Raw genomic sequence first — 18,574 nt, forward strand, 5'->3', positions numbered from 1 at the left:
TCCATTGCCCGGGACCTTGAATATGATACTAGTAGACTCGTCGGTGCCATTCTACATGTCTCTTTGTATTAGAAAATTGTAATATTTGATTTACTTGAATCAGTAGCAAGTTTTAAATGGGCCTAATACGAATTTTAAAGATATGATGGTTAAAGATGAAATTTAAGAATTTAATTAAAATATAAATATGTTTACAGTATGTATAGTAGTAATTTGTCACAACACTGTCGTTACAACAACAAAAAATTATATCCAATAAGGTGGATCCAAAATGGCGGCCAAAATACGTTTCCAATCGAAATGAAGTACTGACCACCCAATAAATATCGATGTTGGTCCCAAGTCAATATTTAGAAAATTGTGCATTGAAAATGCTTATGGTATTTTTTTTTTTAATTTTTCCAATGTTGGGAAAATCCGACTCTGCACACCCAAAACTACAATATAAAACCATAAAACGTTTTCTTGTATTGTTTTTAAGGTTATATTCTATACTTCTTGGACTAAAAAGAAATTTATTTTTGCTTATTCTCTTTATGATTAAAACTGAGAAACCGAATACGTAGGTTTGCTGCAATGGTAACTGCCAAAAAAGGAATTTATAGTAAAAAAATATTAAAACAGATAATATGAAGCAGAACAAAAAGTCTTATCTATATAGGTTTCATGAAAAATTATATTAATATTTATGCTTATTCTCCATAAGATTAACATAGAGTTATCTCGGCAAGAAAACATACTAAAGTTATTACTTTCAATATCTCTGTAACAAATTGAAGCAGAACAAAGATTCAATATACTAAATTGTTAGGTTTTTTGTGTTGAATCTAATGGTAAAAAAATAAATTTGAAATTATAACAAACTTTGTACAAAATATTAGACAAACATATATTTGAGGTAAAAAATCTTATTTTTTAGCACATAATACCCTGAAAATTCATCTTTGGGTTACTTTGTCTGCCTAGTTTTCATATTTAAGGTTGGAAATATAGTTCTACATGTGTTTGCCAATTTTTGTGGAAATCGGCTAATCCTGAACTATGAATCGATGAATTTGCAGTCATCTTGTCGATTTGAGGGCCTCACGGCGGCCATCTTGGAAAAACCCGACTTCCGGTTGTCCGATTTTGGTAGACTTTTTTCCTGGTACTTTCTACACCTATTACTACCAAAAACCGTCGTAAAACCATTTGTTGGAATTTGTTCTATCTTAGAGGCTTTTTTGGGCTAAATCGACTCGTCTATTAATATTTTTGAGGAGTCAGTTTCTAAAACGGAGTGGTTTTAGTTCAGCTAAGGTGTCTGGAGTTAAATTTTCAAATACGTTTGGGATTAATTTCTTGAGCAGTCTTGTTTGATCAAATGGTATTTCGAATTTTGAATCACCCCAGTAGACAATGAGGGAGGCATTTTGGTGGGAAAATTTCGATGAAGCCCTGCAAAAATGTTAATTAAAATGCTGATAAAGTCACTTATACATGTAGACAAACATCATGATCTATTGGCAGCGATTTAAAGTAGCCATTTTGCATTCAGGTGTCATTATGTACCAAAGCTGACAGTATCGCCAACCTCGCAGTTGTACGAGTTCTCGACGTCAATGAACACAAATCGCAACATCGATTGCAACTGTTACATTCTGCATTGTGTTGCGCTATGAAACCCCACAAAACTCTCCAAAATTGAAACAGCAATGCAATCATTAGTCTAAAAATGACTTTAAAACTAATTTAAATTTTGGTAGAAGAAGAGAATAATTGCACTTATACTATCAAATGGTAGAGTGTTTAACCATAAGGCGAAGGATGGGGGTTAGCAGTTGAGATGTGTAAGTCGAATGTGTGGGTTTGTAGCAAAGTGGATCTACAATTTGTTGAGCGGTGGCTGAGTACCAATAGGTTATGGCTTTGACTATTAATACAACATTCAATATATAATAGTCAATGGTTATGTAATCACCAAGTGATGGAGTACTATAATTAACCATGTGGTAAACATTCAGCCAACCCTAAAAGGCGGGTTTACTAGATGCCAAATACATACACTACATGATTGTAGATGTCGTGCGGGTTTTCTCCAGAAATCTATGGGTTTTATTAATAAATCTATGTATTAACCATGTGTTTAACCATAAGGCGAAGGATGGGGGTTAGCAGTTGAGATGTGTAAGTCGAATGTGTGGGTTTGTAGCAAAGTGGATCTACAATTTGTTGAGCGGTGGCTGAGTACCAATAGGTTATGGCTTTGACTATTAATACAACATTCAATATATAATAGTCAATGGTTATGTAATCACCAAGTGATGGAGTACTATAATTAACCATGTGGTAACCATTCAGCCAACCCTAAAAGGCGGGTTTACTAGATGCCAAATACATACACTACATGATTGTAGATGTCGTGCGGGTTTTCTCCAGAAATTTATGTTATTATTTATTAACCTTATGGTTAATATTTTTTAAGCCTGGGTTTTCTGATCATTTTCCTGTAATCGCAATACTTGATTGTGTATTAGGTTTATGTATTAACTTTTCGTTGTCTGGTGTATACAGTTTGCCTGATTCTAAGACGTTATAGAAATATGAACGAGCGGTGTCCTACACCTATTCATGTTCCGCAAGTAGTTCTGGTTCATTTTTTTATAGTTTGGTAAATTACATTTAGTTCGGTTAAAATTGCTAAAGGAAAAGAAAATTGGGTTGAAATAAACAAACTATCTTAGTTTAAAGTTAAATTTGTAGGATTGTATACTTCAGGACTTAAAGTGATATAAATACAATAATAAAACCAATTAAAGTTACTAAGACACCTTTAAGCAAAGATTGGGTGTATCTGTCTCTAATTATGTATTAGGTTTATGTATTAAAGGTGGCTGTGTTTAAAGTCAATTGCATGACGGGTTCAAAGTTATGGATACATAAAAACTACAAACAGACAGAAAACCAGACATTTCATAAACGTTAGGATGATGTTTTTTATTGTTTTGACTTAAGAAACAAACACATAAAATATTTCCAGGGAATTGGTATACACCCAGTATAATATTATTGATCATCTGATCACATACTGCAGATTGAAGTAGACACTTTTTTCTGTAAGTGAAGTATTTGATTAACAATTTATTTCACTCACACTGTCTTCAGGATCTTTAAGAATATCGAAACAAGTAAAAGCAAAAGCTGGTACTTTTTAAAAGGACTGCTAATGGAAACTGGCCGGCGGGAGGTACCGGGTCAAATGATTTTAATTGTTTAGATCCAACTGACTATATACTTCCAATTTTCTTTTGTACTTATGTAAAGTTCATATAATTATTTTGTGTTATTGAACTATTTACTGGTTCGTTTAAAGTGTAAAAACTTCCAAATCACCAATGGATTTTATCCAAGTGATAATGCCACAACTCCTAGGTCTAGCCTGAAGTAATGTGAAAACCTATTCCTGGCAGTCTACTATCCTAGGATATAGAAAAACATTTAACCTTGGATTTTACAACCTTCCAAATACTTTTTGTAGTGCTTAGCCAATCCAAATGTGTGGCTTGGATTGAAAAATAAATGACTATACGTAATCTCCCATAAGTTTGCCATATTTATAAAAGAATTGAAACAACTTAAAGTGTATGATATATGTGGTATACATTTGATATTTAAAATCTATTTCCTATTAGATAAAAATCCCGTTAACTACTAGGCCATCTATAAAAAAACACGTTTGCTTGTTCTTTGACAACCAAGGTTTAAAGCACATTACTAAGGTTTACTCTGAAAGATTCTTTAACATTTAGGTTACATGAGTGAACTCATGAATCGTACCTGAAATACGTAAAAGTAGTTTCAAATTTGCAACGGAATGGTAGCTCGTCACGTAGTATCCAAAGTCAATGCTGGGACCTAGACTCTAGAGTTATGCTTAGTTGATTGATTTGCTATGCAGTCAAAATTTATTACACTGGCCTAATCATTCATTGCTGGTATTTTAATTTGCCAGTGACAGGGCGGCGTTTCCCGAGCATCGCGTGCTCAAACTGTTTCGCGTTTGTAACAACTACCCCAGATTGGAGCAACTAAATACCCCACATGCATGTGTGAAAAATTAAAACAAAGCAGACGCATTTACATGTAGGATTTATTTCATAACAAAAATAGTTTTAACATTACAAGACATTAGTAAAAGTATCAATTTTTGGTTACGTTCTTTTTGGCTTTATAGTAAAACATACATTGCATTGTTGACTGGGAAAAACGCATTTATTGTTGCGTACTGGCTTTAGCACGATCATATGTTTTGAGATAAACCAAATCAGCTGGTTTATGATTTCCAATGCTATTCTTATATAGATCATTTACGAACATTTAACTGTATACAAAATATATGGGAATTTCACTATTTCTTTCTCACGTAAAGATCTTTAATTTGGGTCCTCTCGCGTTTTTTCTACGACTTACGAAATTAAATAGATAGATCTTTCCGTAAACAATCAACGGTTTTCTCTATAAGAATGACATTGGACTATTAAGTGTTGGGCCTACAGCTGATTTTTGGAATTATCGCTGTAAGCCTAAAGCCTACAATAACTCTTCAATGTACAAAACTATGTGTATTTTTAAGGTCTACGCGATGGTTTTAATGAAAGCTGAGCATTTTATGTTAAGGGTAAACGTATGAAAAAAACAATTATTTTGGAACAAATAAAACTCCAAAACACCTAATTCTCATCACATGATAGGTTCCGGGTCCAAGTCTGACCATGTTACCTAGTAGTTTCACTAACTGACATTATTAAATCAGTTTAATCTACCTTCCTTTAACTTCCACAAACTTAGGTTAAGAATGCAACTATCAACAGGAACAAGTCAGATCAACAATCAAATTGGTCAACTGATCAGCTGATCAGCTGATTAGTTGACGTTTGAAGCATTACAATTTTAATTCTTTTCTCTCAATACTTGAACCTCATTGGTCCGTTACCTGTGTTGATATGAGAAAAACTATGCTGATATGAAATGAAACTATGCTGATATGAAAGTAAACAGCTGTTAAGTGAAACTTTTCAATTCTAAGGACTGAACTGAAATGGCTACTTTAAAAAACGGTCGTAGGTAAATGATATTATCTACTCAAATCCATATACAGGTAATTGAGAAATGGCTGTATTAAGTATAAAAGCATGGTTATTTTTGAAAAACATAAAATTATTTTTTGGGAAGCTAATTTTTAGACTTGGAACATTTGATATGGCACCATCATACTTCATTTACTTTGCACTTACACCAAAAAATTTTTGTCACACTGAGAAAAAACAGTACAAAAATATTTGGAAAAATTCAAGATGGCGGCCAAATCTCGAATTGCCCAAAGGTGACAGAATGTCATCATGCATTTTCTTGAAGCTGTATATGTCCTAGTAACTATCCATAAATAAAAAAAAACTTAATCCAAAATTTTTGGGTTTTGGGCTTGGCAACCGGACTATTACAATGATGCAACGAAACAAACAATTGCACCACTCAACAATTGAATTGACGTGAACAGCTGATTAGTTGATCTTCTAATCGTAACAATTTTACTTCTTTTTTCTCAATCCTTGAACCATTACCCGTGTTGTTAAGTAAAAATATGCTGTTATGTAAGTAAACAATGCTGTTATGTGAAACTTTTTAAATCTAAGAACTGAACTGAAACTTTAGTGTGATTCAGCCCAGGGAAACTGGACACATAATTGTTGGTAACAAAATTAAAATTAAATTATAAAACACGATGATGAAGTAATTAATAAATAATAAAACAAAATTGAACTTGAAAAAAACTTTAAGGAAGCCTTTGTGAACACCACCTAGTTTATTTAGGCTAGGTGTATAACTGGTATACAAAACTGCCATGTACAAAGCATATACTATTTATGTGATTGGCTAATATATGATTTATTTCTACCACACTATAACTATGACTTTGGGTACGGTACCTTTTATGACAGTAACTGATGTCCTATGATTTCAAACTTCCCATACCCAGGATAGTAACTATTTGAATGCCTAAGAAATGTTTTACGAAATCGTCATAACCACTTTTAAAGATATTTTTGAAACAGTTCATACACAAAACTCCATCCCAAACCTCACCGACTGACCTAAATACAATGTTAACAATTTACACAACATCATCGACACTGCAAATTGATGTAAATTGAAACAGGAGGAAAAGTGCAAGTGTTTCCTTAAATGCATTTTACTGTGAAATTTGAAATGTGCATATTTATGATTGATAGGTCTTGGGAACATTTGGAAATCACCATGATTTGTATACGCAAGGTCGAGGGGACATATCTAATTGCTCTACAGAGATCAGTCTTTGGCCAACTTATGTTTGATCGAATTCCCCACAGGGGATTCCTTTTTGCTTAAAGGGAGGTAGATTAAACTGATTTAATAATGTCAGTTAGTGAAAGTGAAGTTGACGAGATGGAAATGAGAGAACAAACTGTTTATAATATTCTATAATATTCGATGCTGAGATCTAACTGTAAATTAACTGTTTCACTATAATCATTCAGTTGACAAAAACAAAATGCAAAATTTTCCTAATTGTACCTGATGCAGTACGAGTATTTATGGTAAGAATGCTGCTAGCAGAACACATTCCCTGAAAAAGGTAACGTATTTTTTTAACGAAGTTTTACAAACACGTAATAACAGGAAATCAGCTGATTGTACAATAAGTCGTTGCATCACTTTCCTTTCATTGGCACTGACAATAAACGAAAACATAACCTCTCTAAGAAGTAATGAGTAGTGATTTTTTGTAATTAAAAACCAGATTGTTAGTAATTAAAAACTGTCGTTGGTAAAGTAGTGTACGCAACTCGCGTTAATAGTCTTTACGATACTCGTAGAAGTTTTTAAGGCACTCGCCAAGGCTCGTGCCATAATTTTCTACTCGTGTCGTAAAGACTAACTTAACGCAATCGTTGCGTAAACTACTATTACGTGTTCTACATAAAATTTTGAACAAGAATAATAGAAAATGACGGAGGATCAGTTGTAAAAACTCCATTGTAAATAGATTCAAAGATAAAAATTAAGATGTTTCATAAAAAAACAATGATCCATTGCATTTTTTACACCCTGTATACAAGAAAGTGCCAGAATATGTTAAAGACTGCGCCATTTTATAAGCTTTCCAACCATATGTACACTATTGAGGTTTAGATATTTTTTTGTTTGTTTTAGTGGTTTGAATACCAGAAAACAGGAAACTTTTTTACTGTTTTTATTGTTGAAGCTGAAACAAAAATACAACTTTTGCTTAATACATGCCGACTTTCTATGTTTTAAATGTTAAAACATAGAAAGTGTTTAGTAAGTGTGTAGTAAATATACCACCACAGAAAATCTACAGACTAAGCAAATTTCCATTTGTATCCAAAATGTATCTAATCTATAAAAACCTGAAAGTATATAAATACATCAAATAACACTTATAACAATACTAGCATAGCACCCGTCCTTTGTACGGGGTTAGCATATAAGTATAAAATGCTTATTGCAGTTATACTCAAGCTTTGCGTTTGCAATGGGGGGAGGACACAGTTTGATAAAATTTGGCTCATAAATTTACGGTATGATATGGTATAACACATCTACCATTGCTATAATGTTCTATCATTACACCTATACAATAGAAACAAATAAATTATCAAACATTCGCACAATATCACAAATTATTCATTAAATTAAAAACTCAAACCTAACTATAAACAATCCTACTTTGACAGTTCTCATTGTGTATCACAGCTTTTTGTTGCTGCTTGGTTCAAATTAGCTGTTGTCATATATGCACAAACAAAATAATAATAGTGCTGCACCCTGTTGGGAAACCTTATAACTTTTTAATGCTATTGCATATTATAGAACCAACTTGTAAAGTTGAAACAGCTGACTAAATTCTTTAATTCCCTTTAAATATGAACTAGTAAACACGTTGCTCGAAATCGAGCAATTGCAAAGAAGTAAAGTAGTTATTTGAAAACAAATATAAGTCATCATAATTTCCGATAAGTTAAAAAGACTTTGAATTGGAAAATAAATAACAGGAATTAAATTATACAGCTGATAAAAATGTAAACATTTATGTTCTTCATAAGGATAACATGGAAACTTTAACAGCCACTGGGTCAGAGCCCAAGGGACTTTTTCAAAAATGTAAGGTCAGTTTGCAAATCTTCGCGACACACACTTTCCAATGAACCGTCAATGGATAAAATCGGTTAAGAAATGGCGGAGGAGTTCAACCGACAAAGTTTCATGTAGCGTATTAATTATATAGGTAGATCCTCATAAGGTTAACATGGAGAACTACAGACCCACTGGGGCGGAGCCCGAAAGGATTTTTGAGATAAGAATATGCCTAAATGTTAATATGGAATGTTAGTTATCATCATGCCAAATTTCAGCCCAATCCGTCCAGTAGTTTATGCGTGATTGAGCAACACACAAACATACACACAAACTTTCAGATTTATTATATTAGTAAGATATTTACACTTATACTGTTTACTCACAAGACAGTAAATAAATACGAAAGATGGTAAGTGGTGATAGATTTTGATTGGACACTCTAATCATCATCAGACCCAATAGGCGAATTACAAGAATCTCAAATGGCGTCCCTTATTGGCTACGGTAAGTACAAAAACAAGCACAAAAAATCAATTTAAAATTGAACATGGGCGTTATGGATGCTGGTGACGAAATAACAACGAAATATAAATTGCATATCAAATCAAAATGGAACAAATTCCAATCCCATGTTTTATTTACAGTGGGGGGTGAAAATCAAGAAGTCTGTACATTACAACTTTTTGATAGAGTTTTCGACCACTGGACCACCTCTAGTTGTGGACCAAGGACTACGTAAAACAACAAGATAAATCGACCTTGCGTACAAATCATGGTAATTTACCGAATTTCTCTTATAGCGATCAGTCACAAATATGCACATTCAAAATTTCCCAGTAAAGTACAATTATTCAGGAAGTGGTCTTGATCTTTTGTTTCCATTAACATAGTTTTGCAGTTTTGATGAGGTTTTGCTTCTCTTGTAGGTCAGGAGTGTAGTTTCAAACATAGTATTCAGTTCGTTCAGTGAGGTTTGCGATTTAGTTTAGTGTATGAACTGTTCCAAAAAGTTGTTTAAAGGTTGTTTCTTCGACTACACAACATATTACTTAGGCATTCAAACTATCTTGCATATGGAAAATGTGATAATCAGCCATCAGCTACTCTGTCATAAAAGGTACCGCACACAAAGACATAGTTGTAACAGTGTGGTAGAAATAAATCATATATTTATTAGTTAATGACATAAATAGTATGAGTTATGACCCATGATTTTTAAATTTGCTAGACAGTGTTGTATACCAGATTATACATTTAGCCTGAATAAATAAAATTATACTTTTATTTCTTTATTGTAGAGAATCATGAAGATTTTGGTTATGCTATTATATTCATAGCTTAAAAAAGTTAAATCGAGTATTATCATAATTTCCGTCTGTCATTGTGCCTGTGACCCCAAACTGCCAAAAATTACATTGTCTATTCCAATAAAACTAGAGCACTGATCAAAATTACAAAATTACAAAATCACCAATAATAGCCAATAATCATTTACAGCGTTTTAATAATTGTCATGTAAAGTAAAAAAACACAACTGCGATAGGTAATCATGGGTGTTGCTGCGATTGCAGGTGATTTTTTACAAATTATTTTTAACTACAGAGAAGTAACATTTACTATTAGTCCGATGGAAGGTTGATAATGTTCGACCATTCAAACATACATTATTCATTGATAATGTTCTAAGTCTGGTTTTTTTTTCTTAGATAATACATTCCTTCTCATAACAGCAAAATGCCTTCTGAAGAAAGCTTTGATTTATCCGAGCTGTTGGGTGATTCTCTGAGCCTTCAGAACAACATAGCAGCTCCTGCAAGATACAGCCACACTCCTAAGCTAGATGACTACTATGACAAGTTTGTGCTTAGAGATCCTTACGAAATATTAGGAGAGAGAGACTTCCAGAAATGCGAGAGAGTAGAGAGTGCAGTAGGCACTCCTATCCAGGAGTTCTACCGAGGAGCGAATGTGCTCATCACAGGAGCAACAGGATTTGTAGGCAAGATTTTGACAGAGAAACTGATCAGATGTGTTCCCAACATTGGTCATATTTATCTACTGATTCGAGGAAAGAAAGGAAAGTCATCCGAGGAGCGTTTTGAATCCCTTTTAGAAGATATGGTAAATATAATATATTATTTTATATAATTAACCAAATATACTTGTAGTAGTTGGGTGAAAACTTTGAGTCTATCTAAAAATATCTAATAGTAAAATATATTCTTAGTCAAAATATTAAAGCCAATAGCCAGTCAAGAAAATAAATGTAAATATTTTTTTTTTAAACACAAAACCTTTATTTTAAATCCATCTATATGACACATTAACATGAACCTCTCTAAAATATTACTGTATTTTAAAATATGAATGCTGCTTATTTGTTTATGAACTTGTATAATGGTTAGCTTTAATAGAGTATGGTTTTCCGTACATCAGTTCTAATTCCAGGTGTTCCGTCGCATGAAGGCTGAGGTGCCGGACTACGCCTCCAGACTGACAGCTGTTGAAGGAGACATCGGCACTCCCAACCTAGGACTGAGCCCTGAGGACCACCACCTCCTCTGTGATGTTGTCAACATTGTGTTCCACAGCGCCGCGGATGTCCGCTTCATAGAACCTCTCAAGGCAGCTGTCAGCTCCAACGTCCTGGGCAGCCGTCGTGTCCTGGAGCTGGCCAAGGAAATGAAAAACCTCTGGGTAGGTGAAGCGTGCGGTATGAAAAAATAGACATGACGTAATGAAAATTTTCTTTTAATAATTTTTTACTTCATTAATTTACGCTATTTATTGGTCATCCGCGATTCCATAGATGAACAGATGGTTTGTCTGTGGATTGTTAAATATTTTTTTTAAATGACATGAAATGTGTGTCCAAAATTTGTGTTCCTCGGTCATGTATCTTAAGTTTATATCTTAGAATGTCTGGCTCATGAGGTGTGTGACACCATATGATAAGCCCTGTAGAATTTGTTCCAGGTACACAACCTCGAACTTGTACCTAAGACATTTATTTCATAAAGGTGTACGTTACCTGTGCGCTGGCCTTTGCACTTGGGACTGTCCAGTGTCCACTGTCACTCTCCACTCCACACTCTTCTCTCCACCCTAACATCTACTCTCCACTCCACTCACAACTCTCCGCTCCACTAACTACTCTCTACTTTACTCACTGCTCTCGATCCTAACCTCAACTCTCCACTCCACTCACAACTCTCGGCTCCACTCACTACTCTCTACCCTAACATCTACTGTCCACTCCACTCACAACTCTCGGATCCACTCACTACTCTCTACCCTAACATCTACTGTCCACTCCACTCACAACTCTCGGATCCACTCACTACTCTCTACCCTAACATCTACTCTCCACTCCACTCACTACTCTCCACCCTAACATCTACTCTCCACTCCACTCACAACTCTCGGCTCCACACACTACTCTCGATCCTGAACTCTTCTCTTCACCCCACTCTCATCAACTCTCCACTCCACTCTACTTACTACTTTGCGCCACTTAAGTTGATAGTTACTAATTTGTCGTAAGTTAGTAATTAAAAAATCCAAATACAGTTCAATCAATAGGACAAAAATATATGGTTATTTTTCCAAATTTTCAGTGTTATGCATGATCTCGTTATCAAGCTTTTATTGATTTGTAGGCTTACGTGCATGTTTCCACCGCTTACAGTACCTGTGTGAGAAGGGTTGTGGAGGAAAAAGTGCCAACAATGAATGTTTACTACAAAGAGATGCTGAAATATATTGAGTCTAAAAGTGATGAAGAGCTTAAAGAAGAAACACCTAGGTAAGAGAAAACACTTTATAAAGGTTTGTGTGTTAACCACTGAGCTATATTTAATTATAACTGGAGTCATCACTCTGTGTTTAAAAAGCGTACCACCATTCGCTAAAAACCAGAAAAAATAGTGGTACCCTACTCATGGTAAGACCTGGACCCGGGACCGATTTTCTTTCTCGTTTTGAGGTCCCTATAGAGGCCAAAAACACCATCCGTTCAAATTCATATATATATAGTGTCCGTTAGCGCGATAGCTCGTGTAAAAATTATCCAATTTTGATGAAATTTTAATAAAAACGTGTAAACCTACGTTTATTTAAACGAGTTTCTTGAACCAGCATGATCAAACTATGGGAACAGGGGTTTATATGGGTTAAAATTGGTTTTTCCCATTTTTTACCCTGAAAACATAAAATTTAGCAAGTTCTTTTCAAACCATTTTGTAGAGCATAAAAAAGCAAAAATTAAAATTGCTCAGTCTGTAGGTTTGCTGCAGCAGGTGGATTGCTTATTTGAGCTATTTAAATATGTAAATCCTACCCAAAAAAATGTTAGTGTTTTAGCCTTTTTAAATACAACAAAAATTTATCAGACATTGTTTTTTCTCTAGATTACTACAAGGCTGGCCAAACACCTATGCATACAGCAAAGCTCTTTGTGAGGAAATGATGGAGGAAGAAGCTAAGGATCTTCCTGCTTGCATATTCAGGCCTTCTATAAGTATATAACATAAATACTTCCTAACTTATATACAACATCTAGTTTATAAAGTTATTTACTAAAACTAATAGTTTTGATTATGATTTGCCAGTTAGTGTGGTAAAAGGGGCTCTTCTTATTCTATCTTCATTTCACTAACACTAACACTACTATCTATTATTTATAAAATATTTAAACGTGCCCGTTGTATCGTGGTCAGTTCAAATAAGTGAAGAGACCACATTAGTGAATGAAAGTTATAAAATATTCAAGCACATCTAATAAACACATTAAAAATAACATCAGCTCTACAACTTTCAAATTAATCTACCACAAGCTACGACATTTACAATCCAGCAACAAACCAGCAACACTACAATGATCAAAACATCGGTGTGGACATCAGCACATCACAGGCCACTCACTCTTGGAGCTTGTGTGGGTAACAACGTGCCAGAGCATGTCGTGCCAATGTATAAAAAACGCACGGTGTACCATGCACGTGAGATGTGTGGGCCGCTTTAGTCTGAAGGTTTGCTAAGGCGATGGTATTATATTTTGTTGTAACGACCAAGTCACCAGGTGTGGCCATAGCCTAGGAGGGAAAGGTTTTTATCTTCTGTCACATATTGAGTATTTTCAGTTGTCTCCACGTACCTTGAGCCTGTGAGGGGATACACGGACAATCTTTATGGACCAGTGGGACTCATGGTAGGTGGAGCCCACGGTGTTATTCACTGCTCAAATTTAAATGGAGACTTGACCATCGATATAATTCCTGTGGACTATGTGGTCAACTGTATGATTGCAGCTGCTTGGAAAACAGCTGATGAGAAGTGAGTTTGAACAGTTGGGACTTACATTATATAATAGCCTACCTATTAAGTTTACAATGGGGCTCATGAAACCTTTATTAATGTATCTTTGATTGTTTTAGGTCTTAATCTTTTATTTGCATTTTTCATCAATATTTGTTTCATCTTAACTTCTCCTTTCCTAAATAATTCATGTCCTCATTTAGCTTTGTGAGTTATCTTGTTAATACATACAGTAAGTTAACACAGATTAAAGGCAACATCTGTAAACCCCCACCCTATTGTATTGTACCATTAACAAAGAAGTATGTGAATCCCGGGGCCAACAAATGTTAGGAGAAATTATTTTTCCCTTTTATTTTTGTTGGTTGTTAATAAGCTAAATAGGGTAATATAGAAGTAGAATAAAATTTAATGTGTACTACGAGCACAAACAGTCATTTTAGTTCTCAAAATGTATGGATACGGTAATGAACTGACATCATCCAGTAAAATTGCAAACTTTTTCCCTCTTCTTTCCTTGCTAAGTATTCAAATAAAATAACCTTACCATACGCAATAAATTAATGTATAAAGTACACCGAAAATGGTTTTTGTTAACAAATACCTTTACCTCATACCTTGCTTGACAAAACTGTGGGTATTCTATTAAAAGCCTAGACATTATAAACAATGGTTGTTTAAACATTACATTCAATTCTTCGCAACCATCCAAAATTGTATGGCGTAAAGTTAAAATCTTGGGCTAGGGAAACAATTTGATTCTCAGCCGGTACACATTCCTCTTAATGAGTTAAACGTTTACTTTTCTTGCAATCAAAATACCAACTAGCATCAAGTTGACAGTTACTTGAAAGAACTAGTTAACTCTCCCACCCCGCGCCTGAGATATCCTGAGTTTAATTTTAAACCAGTTATTCAGTCTGATGTTTTGATGGCTATCTGCAGAATCCGAAGCAATGCTGTCGGTTCTGATGGTATACTTATCTGTTTTATCAAAGACATCCTCTACACCATCCTCCCTACTATCACGTTCATTTTTAATGCATCTTTAAGGCATCCGTCGCCTAAATAAGATCTCAGCTCCAACCTTGGTTGGGGATTTCAGGCCGATAAGTATTTTGCCCGCTCTATCTAAAGGTATAGAAAGAATAGTTTACTGTCAAATCACCGAATTGATCACTGAAAATAATTAACATTTTATCTGACTATCAATCAGGATTCAGGACAGCACACAGTACAGAGACAGCACTCCTTCAAGTGACTGAAGACATAAAACTTGCTATGGAGCGTCGACAATGAACGGTTCTAACTCTATTTGATTTTTCTAAAGCATTTGGCTATGTTAATCATGACTTGCTGGTTCAGAATAACAGGCCATAGGGTTTTCCCAAAATTCTCTTAGATGGCTGAGATTATCTGTCAGATAGGCAGCAATGTGTGGAGATTGGTGACATGAGATCAGACTGGGTGACTGTTACATGCGGTGTGACTCAAGGGTCAATTCTTAGGCGTGTGCTAGGGGTTTCTTGGTGCGTTTTCTGTTTCCTTGTATGCGAGAGTGTGTAAATGTGTTTTTTTCTTTTGTTTAATTTGCATGTTTTTTTCCTTTCTCTGAGAAATGTACTTAAATTATTAAATATGTTTCATTAGACTAAGTAATCCCATTGTATTATTATTACTATATTTTTATGATTGCCAGGTTTAGTGTAATAAAGGGCCAGGTGTCCCTAACTTTGCATAAAAAATAAAGAATTTTTTATTTAAATTTTTTTTTCATTTTAATTTTAATTGATACTCTAATTGAATGCCTTGTCAAATTTAAGGAATTTCTGTGTATTATTATTACAGTACTAAATTTGCAAAATGCCTGAAATAAGGTAATTTGCCAGTTAAGAGGTAATCTTACTATTAGAATAGCTCACAATTTTTGTCTTGAAAGAATTTTGTGCTGATAAAAGTTTGCTTCCAGGGATGAAAGCACAAACTCAATGAAAGTATACAACTGTGCTGCAACAGCTGTTAATGCTGGTATAAAATGGAAGGCTGTGATTGACTTTTATTGGAAGTATATAGATGTTTGGCCCTTTGATCGTTCAATTTGGTATACTTCTGCTTTCTACACAGAAAACTATTATATATACATTTTTTTCTGGTATCTGCTACACAGAATACCAGGATATTGTTTTGACAAGTTGGCTGAACTGACAGGGAACACACCTGGGTAAGGACCAATTTGTACAATTTGGCTTCAGAAAAAAGTAAAAACATGAACACCTAAACAGCTCTTTTGAATTTTGTAAAAAAAAAACGCTGAATGCAGCATGTGTTTTGTGATTTTTCTAAGGCATTCAGTGAATTTTTAACTTCTAATTCAGAAACTAAGTAAAATTGGAATCACAGATAATATTTTTCAATGGTTTGGCAACTTGTCAACAAAGAACTTTCATTGTAAAAAATTGAATAAAAGTACTATTCAGGTTTTATAAATATTGAATGCGGGATTCCTGGTTCAATTTCAGGGCCATTATTGTTCATAATTTATTACAATGACTTAACGCAAAAAATTAATTCAGAACTAATACTTTTTGCACACGATACTACTACTTTTGTGAAGGGCAACTCAATGTCGGACGTGCAAATTTCAATAAAAAACCTTGAAGACCTCCAAAAATTTGGTAAAGGTCCTTCATATACAGGCCAAAACCTGTATAGTTATTTACCGGAAGAATTTACAATTTAAACAATTGGCAATAAATTTTTTTTTAAGTTGTCTTCTGTTTTGTTGTCTGTATTTTAAATTTTAACTACCAAAGTAGATTTAGTATTTATAAGCATTTATGTAAAATTAGATTGGGAGGATTATAATTAATGGTCTAGGCACCAGTTACTGCTATAAGCATTTCATGAACAGTAATCTGAGTCGATATCTTTTTTTTATTTGATGGAAACTTAAGCTTTATTAACTTAAGTAAAGCCCCAACTACAGAATTAAGACTTAAATGTCAAACCCATCATGATTATATATTCTAACTAACTCTCCCTCGACATTCTACAAGATACAAAAACTTGTTTAGCAAGGCTACAGTCTTTGTTCTTTCCATGTCTAACTATCACAGCCCGTCTATATTTAAGACATGTCATGACAAAATTGAGACTTAAAATACTGTAGTACGAACTTTGGATCCTGATTTAGTCACTTTTGAGGTAAGTTGGGTTTGTTTATTGATCAGAAGGTTTCAAGCTAAAACCACAAGAGTAAATATTACTTCTTAATAAGAACATTTTTATTGCAGACTTACAAAAATTTACAAGAAAGTACAGGCTTTAAAAGAACAAACCGACTACTTCAGCTTGCAGGAGTGGGTTTTCAAAAATGACAATGTCATGGAAATGTTAAGCAAGTTGAGTGAAGAAGACAAGAAGATATTCTACTTTGATGTGAGGGATATTGATTTCAAGGAGTGTCTTCTAGTTTCAAAGATGGGTTGCAAATACTATTATTTAAAAGAAAAAATTGAAGACATCCCTGCTGCTATACGAAAAAATGCATGGTATGAGTTTTGATGTTTCAAATGTACGTTGAACCTATGAAAGATTTTTTTCAGCAATGATGTTAAAATGCTAAGCACTAGAGGTTAACCAATATACACTCACTATTTATGGAAATTACACTATTTATAGGGATTAATTATTTATACTTTAAAACTCAGGATGACAGTTTTTTTATGTGATTTTATGTACGGTAGGTGGTTAAAATAATAAGACACATCCAGTAATACAATTATTTAGTTATCATTTAAAACTGTATGGGCGTTTACATAGACAAAAAAAATGAAATATAGACCGTCAGCTGTGCTGCGGTTACCATAAGTTCTGGCGCACACCGCTGGGATCGCCACGGTAGTTACAGCGTACGCGCTACGTAAACTACAGCGGTGTGCGCCGGAACTTATGGTAACCATGGTAACCGCAGCACGGCTGACAGTCTATATTTCATTCTTTTTGTCTATGGCGTTTATCTGTATGTTTTTAAGAAAACGAGTCTTCAAGTTTAAGAATTGTCGAGGGATCGCAATCATATATTTTTATAGTCAGTCATAGTAGACCGCATCCCGTTCAAGGTCAAGCTTCTTGACACAGTAAATACATTGGATGAACTGTGACACACAGGTCCAATAATTGTACTCTTCCTCAGTCGTCATCATCTACTCTTCCGAACCACACTGGACACAGAATGTGAGCCGGAAAAGATACATGGCTATCCTCTCCAAATGGGAGGTGAAAGGTGCAGCGTGATTTTCTGGGTTACAAGTTTGTAACCCTGAGAAAAATACAGATTTATCATAATTACTGTATTTTCCAGGTTGTATTGGCTACACAACTCGGTAAAGCTGACTTGTTCCGTGATTGTTCTCAAACTCATGGTGATTACCGCAAGAGCGATTCCATTCTGAACCACGACTGCTGGAGTCAATATTTTACCAACTGTAATAAGAGGAGTGAGTGTTTAATGAACTGTCTTTTTGGTTATTGTTTTCATGTCAAAACGTACTTGTAAACATTTTGAACTTGTAAATAAATAAGGAACGAGTCCTTAATCAAACTGGTCATGTGTTATCTTGTAAAATAATAAAAGCATGTACTTATTTTTGAGGTGTTGCCTTCTGGATTATTTAACATTTAATGTTCTAGAGGTTAAATACCTAGTTGCCAATGTAATCTTTGGTCGTCTGAATTGCAACCGGTTTTGAGACCCTGTTGGCATTATCAAGCCTTAGACATGGTTGTTGCTCCTAGAAGGTTGTCAACAAGTTTTCCCAACACATAAACGAGACCAAAACAAACAACAAACTTACTAAGGACAAAACCACAAAATAGAGTTTGGCACGAAGCAATCTAATACTCTAATAGCAGCGAGTGGTTACAAACGAATTTTGTTTGTCTCAGAGATGTTATTAAAGACTGGTAAGTCCTTAAGTCGGTGGTAACATATAATGCATTTTGTTTTGTTATCATCAGGTTAGTTAAGAGTAGTATGGCAAAAAATATTGAATGTTTTTTTTAAATTCCTGTCCAAAAA

The 18,574-nt window shown here is 34.3% G+C and overlaps 1 protein-coding gene across 2 annotated transcripts; it reads left to right on the forward strand.

Moving 5' to 3' along the window:
- Positions 1–9,092: 9,092 nt before the first annotated feature.
- Positions 9,093–18,147, forward strand: LOC128987640 (fatty acyl-CoA reductase wat-like). 2 transcript variants are annotated; one of them, XM_054408595.1, is made up of 9 exons: positions 9,094–9,295; positions 9,885–10,299; positions 10,627–10,875; positions 11,838–11,983; positions 12,588–12,697; positions 13,320–13,512; positions 15,464–15,715; positions 16,788–17,045; positions 17,858–18,147. In XM_054408595.1, the coding sequence occupies exons 2-9, from the start codon at positions 9,913–9,915 to the stop codon at positions 17,946–17,948; spliced, it is 1,686 nt and encodes a 561-aa protein (XP_054264570.1). In that variant the 5' UTR covers positions 9,094–9,295; positions 9,885–9,912; the 3' UTR covers positions 17,949–18,147. The 2 variants fall into 2 exon arrangements, with proteins under 2 accessions (XP_054264571.1, XP_054264570.1); XM_054408596.1 differs by lacking the exon at positions 15,464–15,715 and having other exon boundaries at positions 9,093–9,295.
- The last annotated feature ends 427 nt before the right edge of the window (positions 18,148–18,574 follow it).

Source organism: Macrosteles quadrilineatus, unplaced genomic scaffold (assembly GCF_028750875.1).
Source record: "Macrosteles quadrilineatus isolate MER2022 unplaced genomic scaffold, UCM_ALF_1.0 Scaffold_2__2_contigs__length_208266976, whole genome shotgun sequence".
Taxonomy (NCBI): domain Eukaryota; kingdom Metazoa; phylum Arthropoda; class Insecta; order Hemiptera; family Cicadellidae; genus Macrosteles; species Macrosteles quadrilineatus.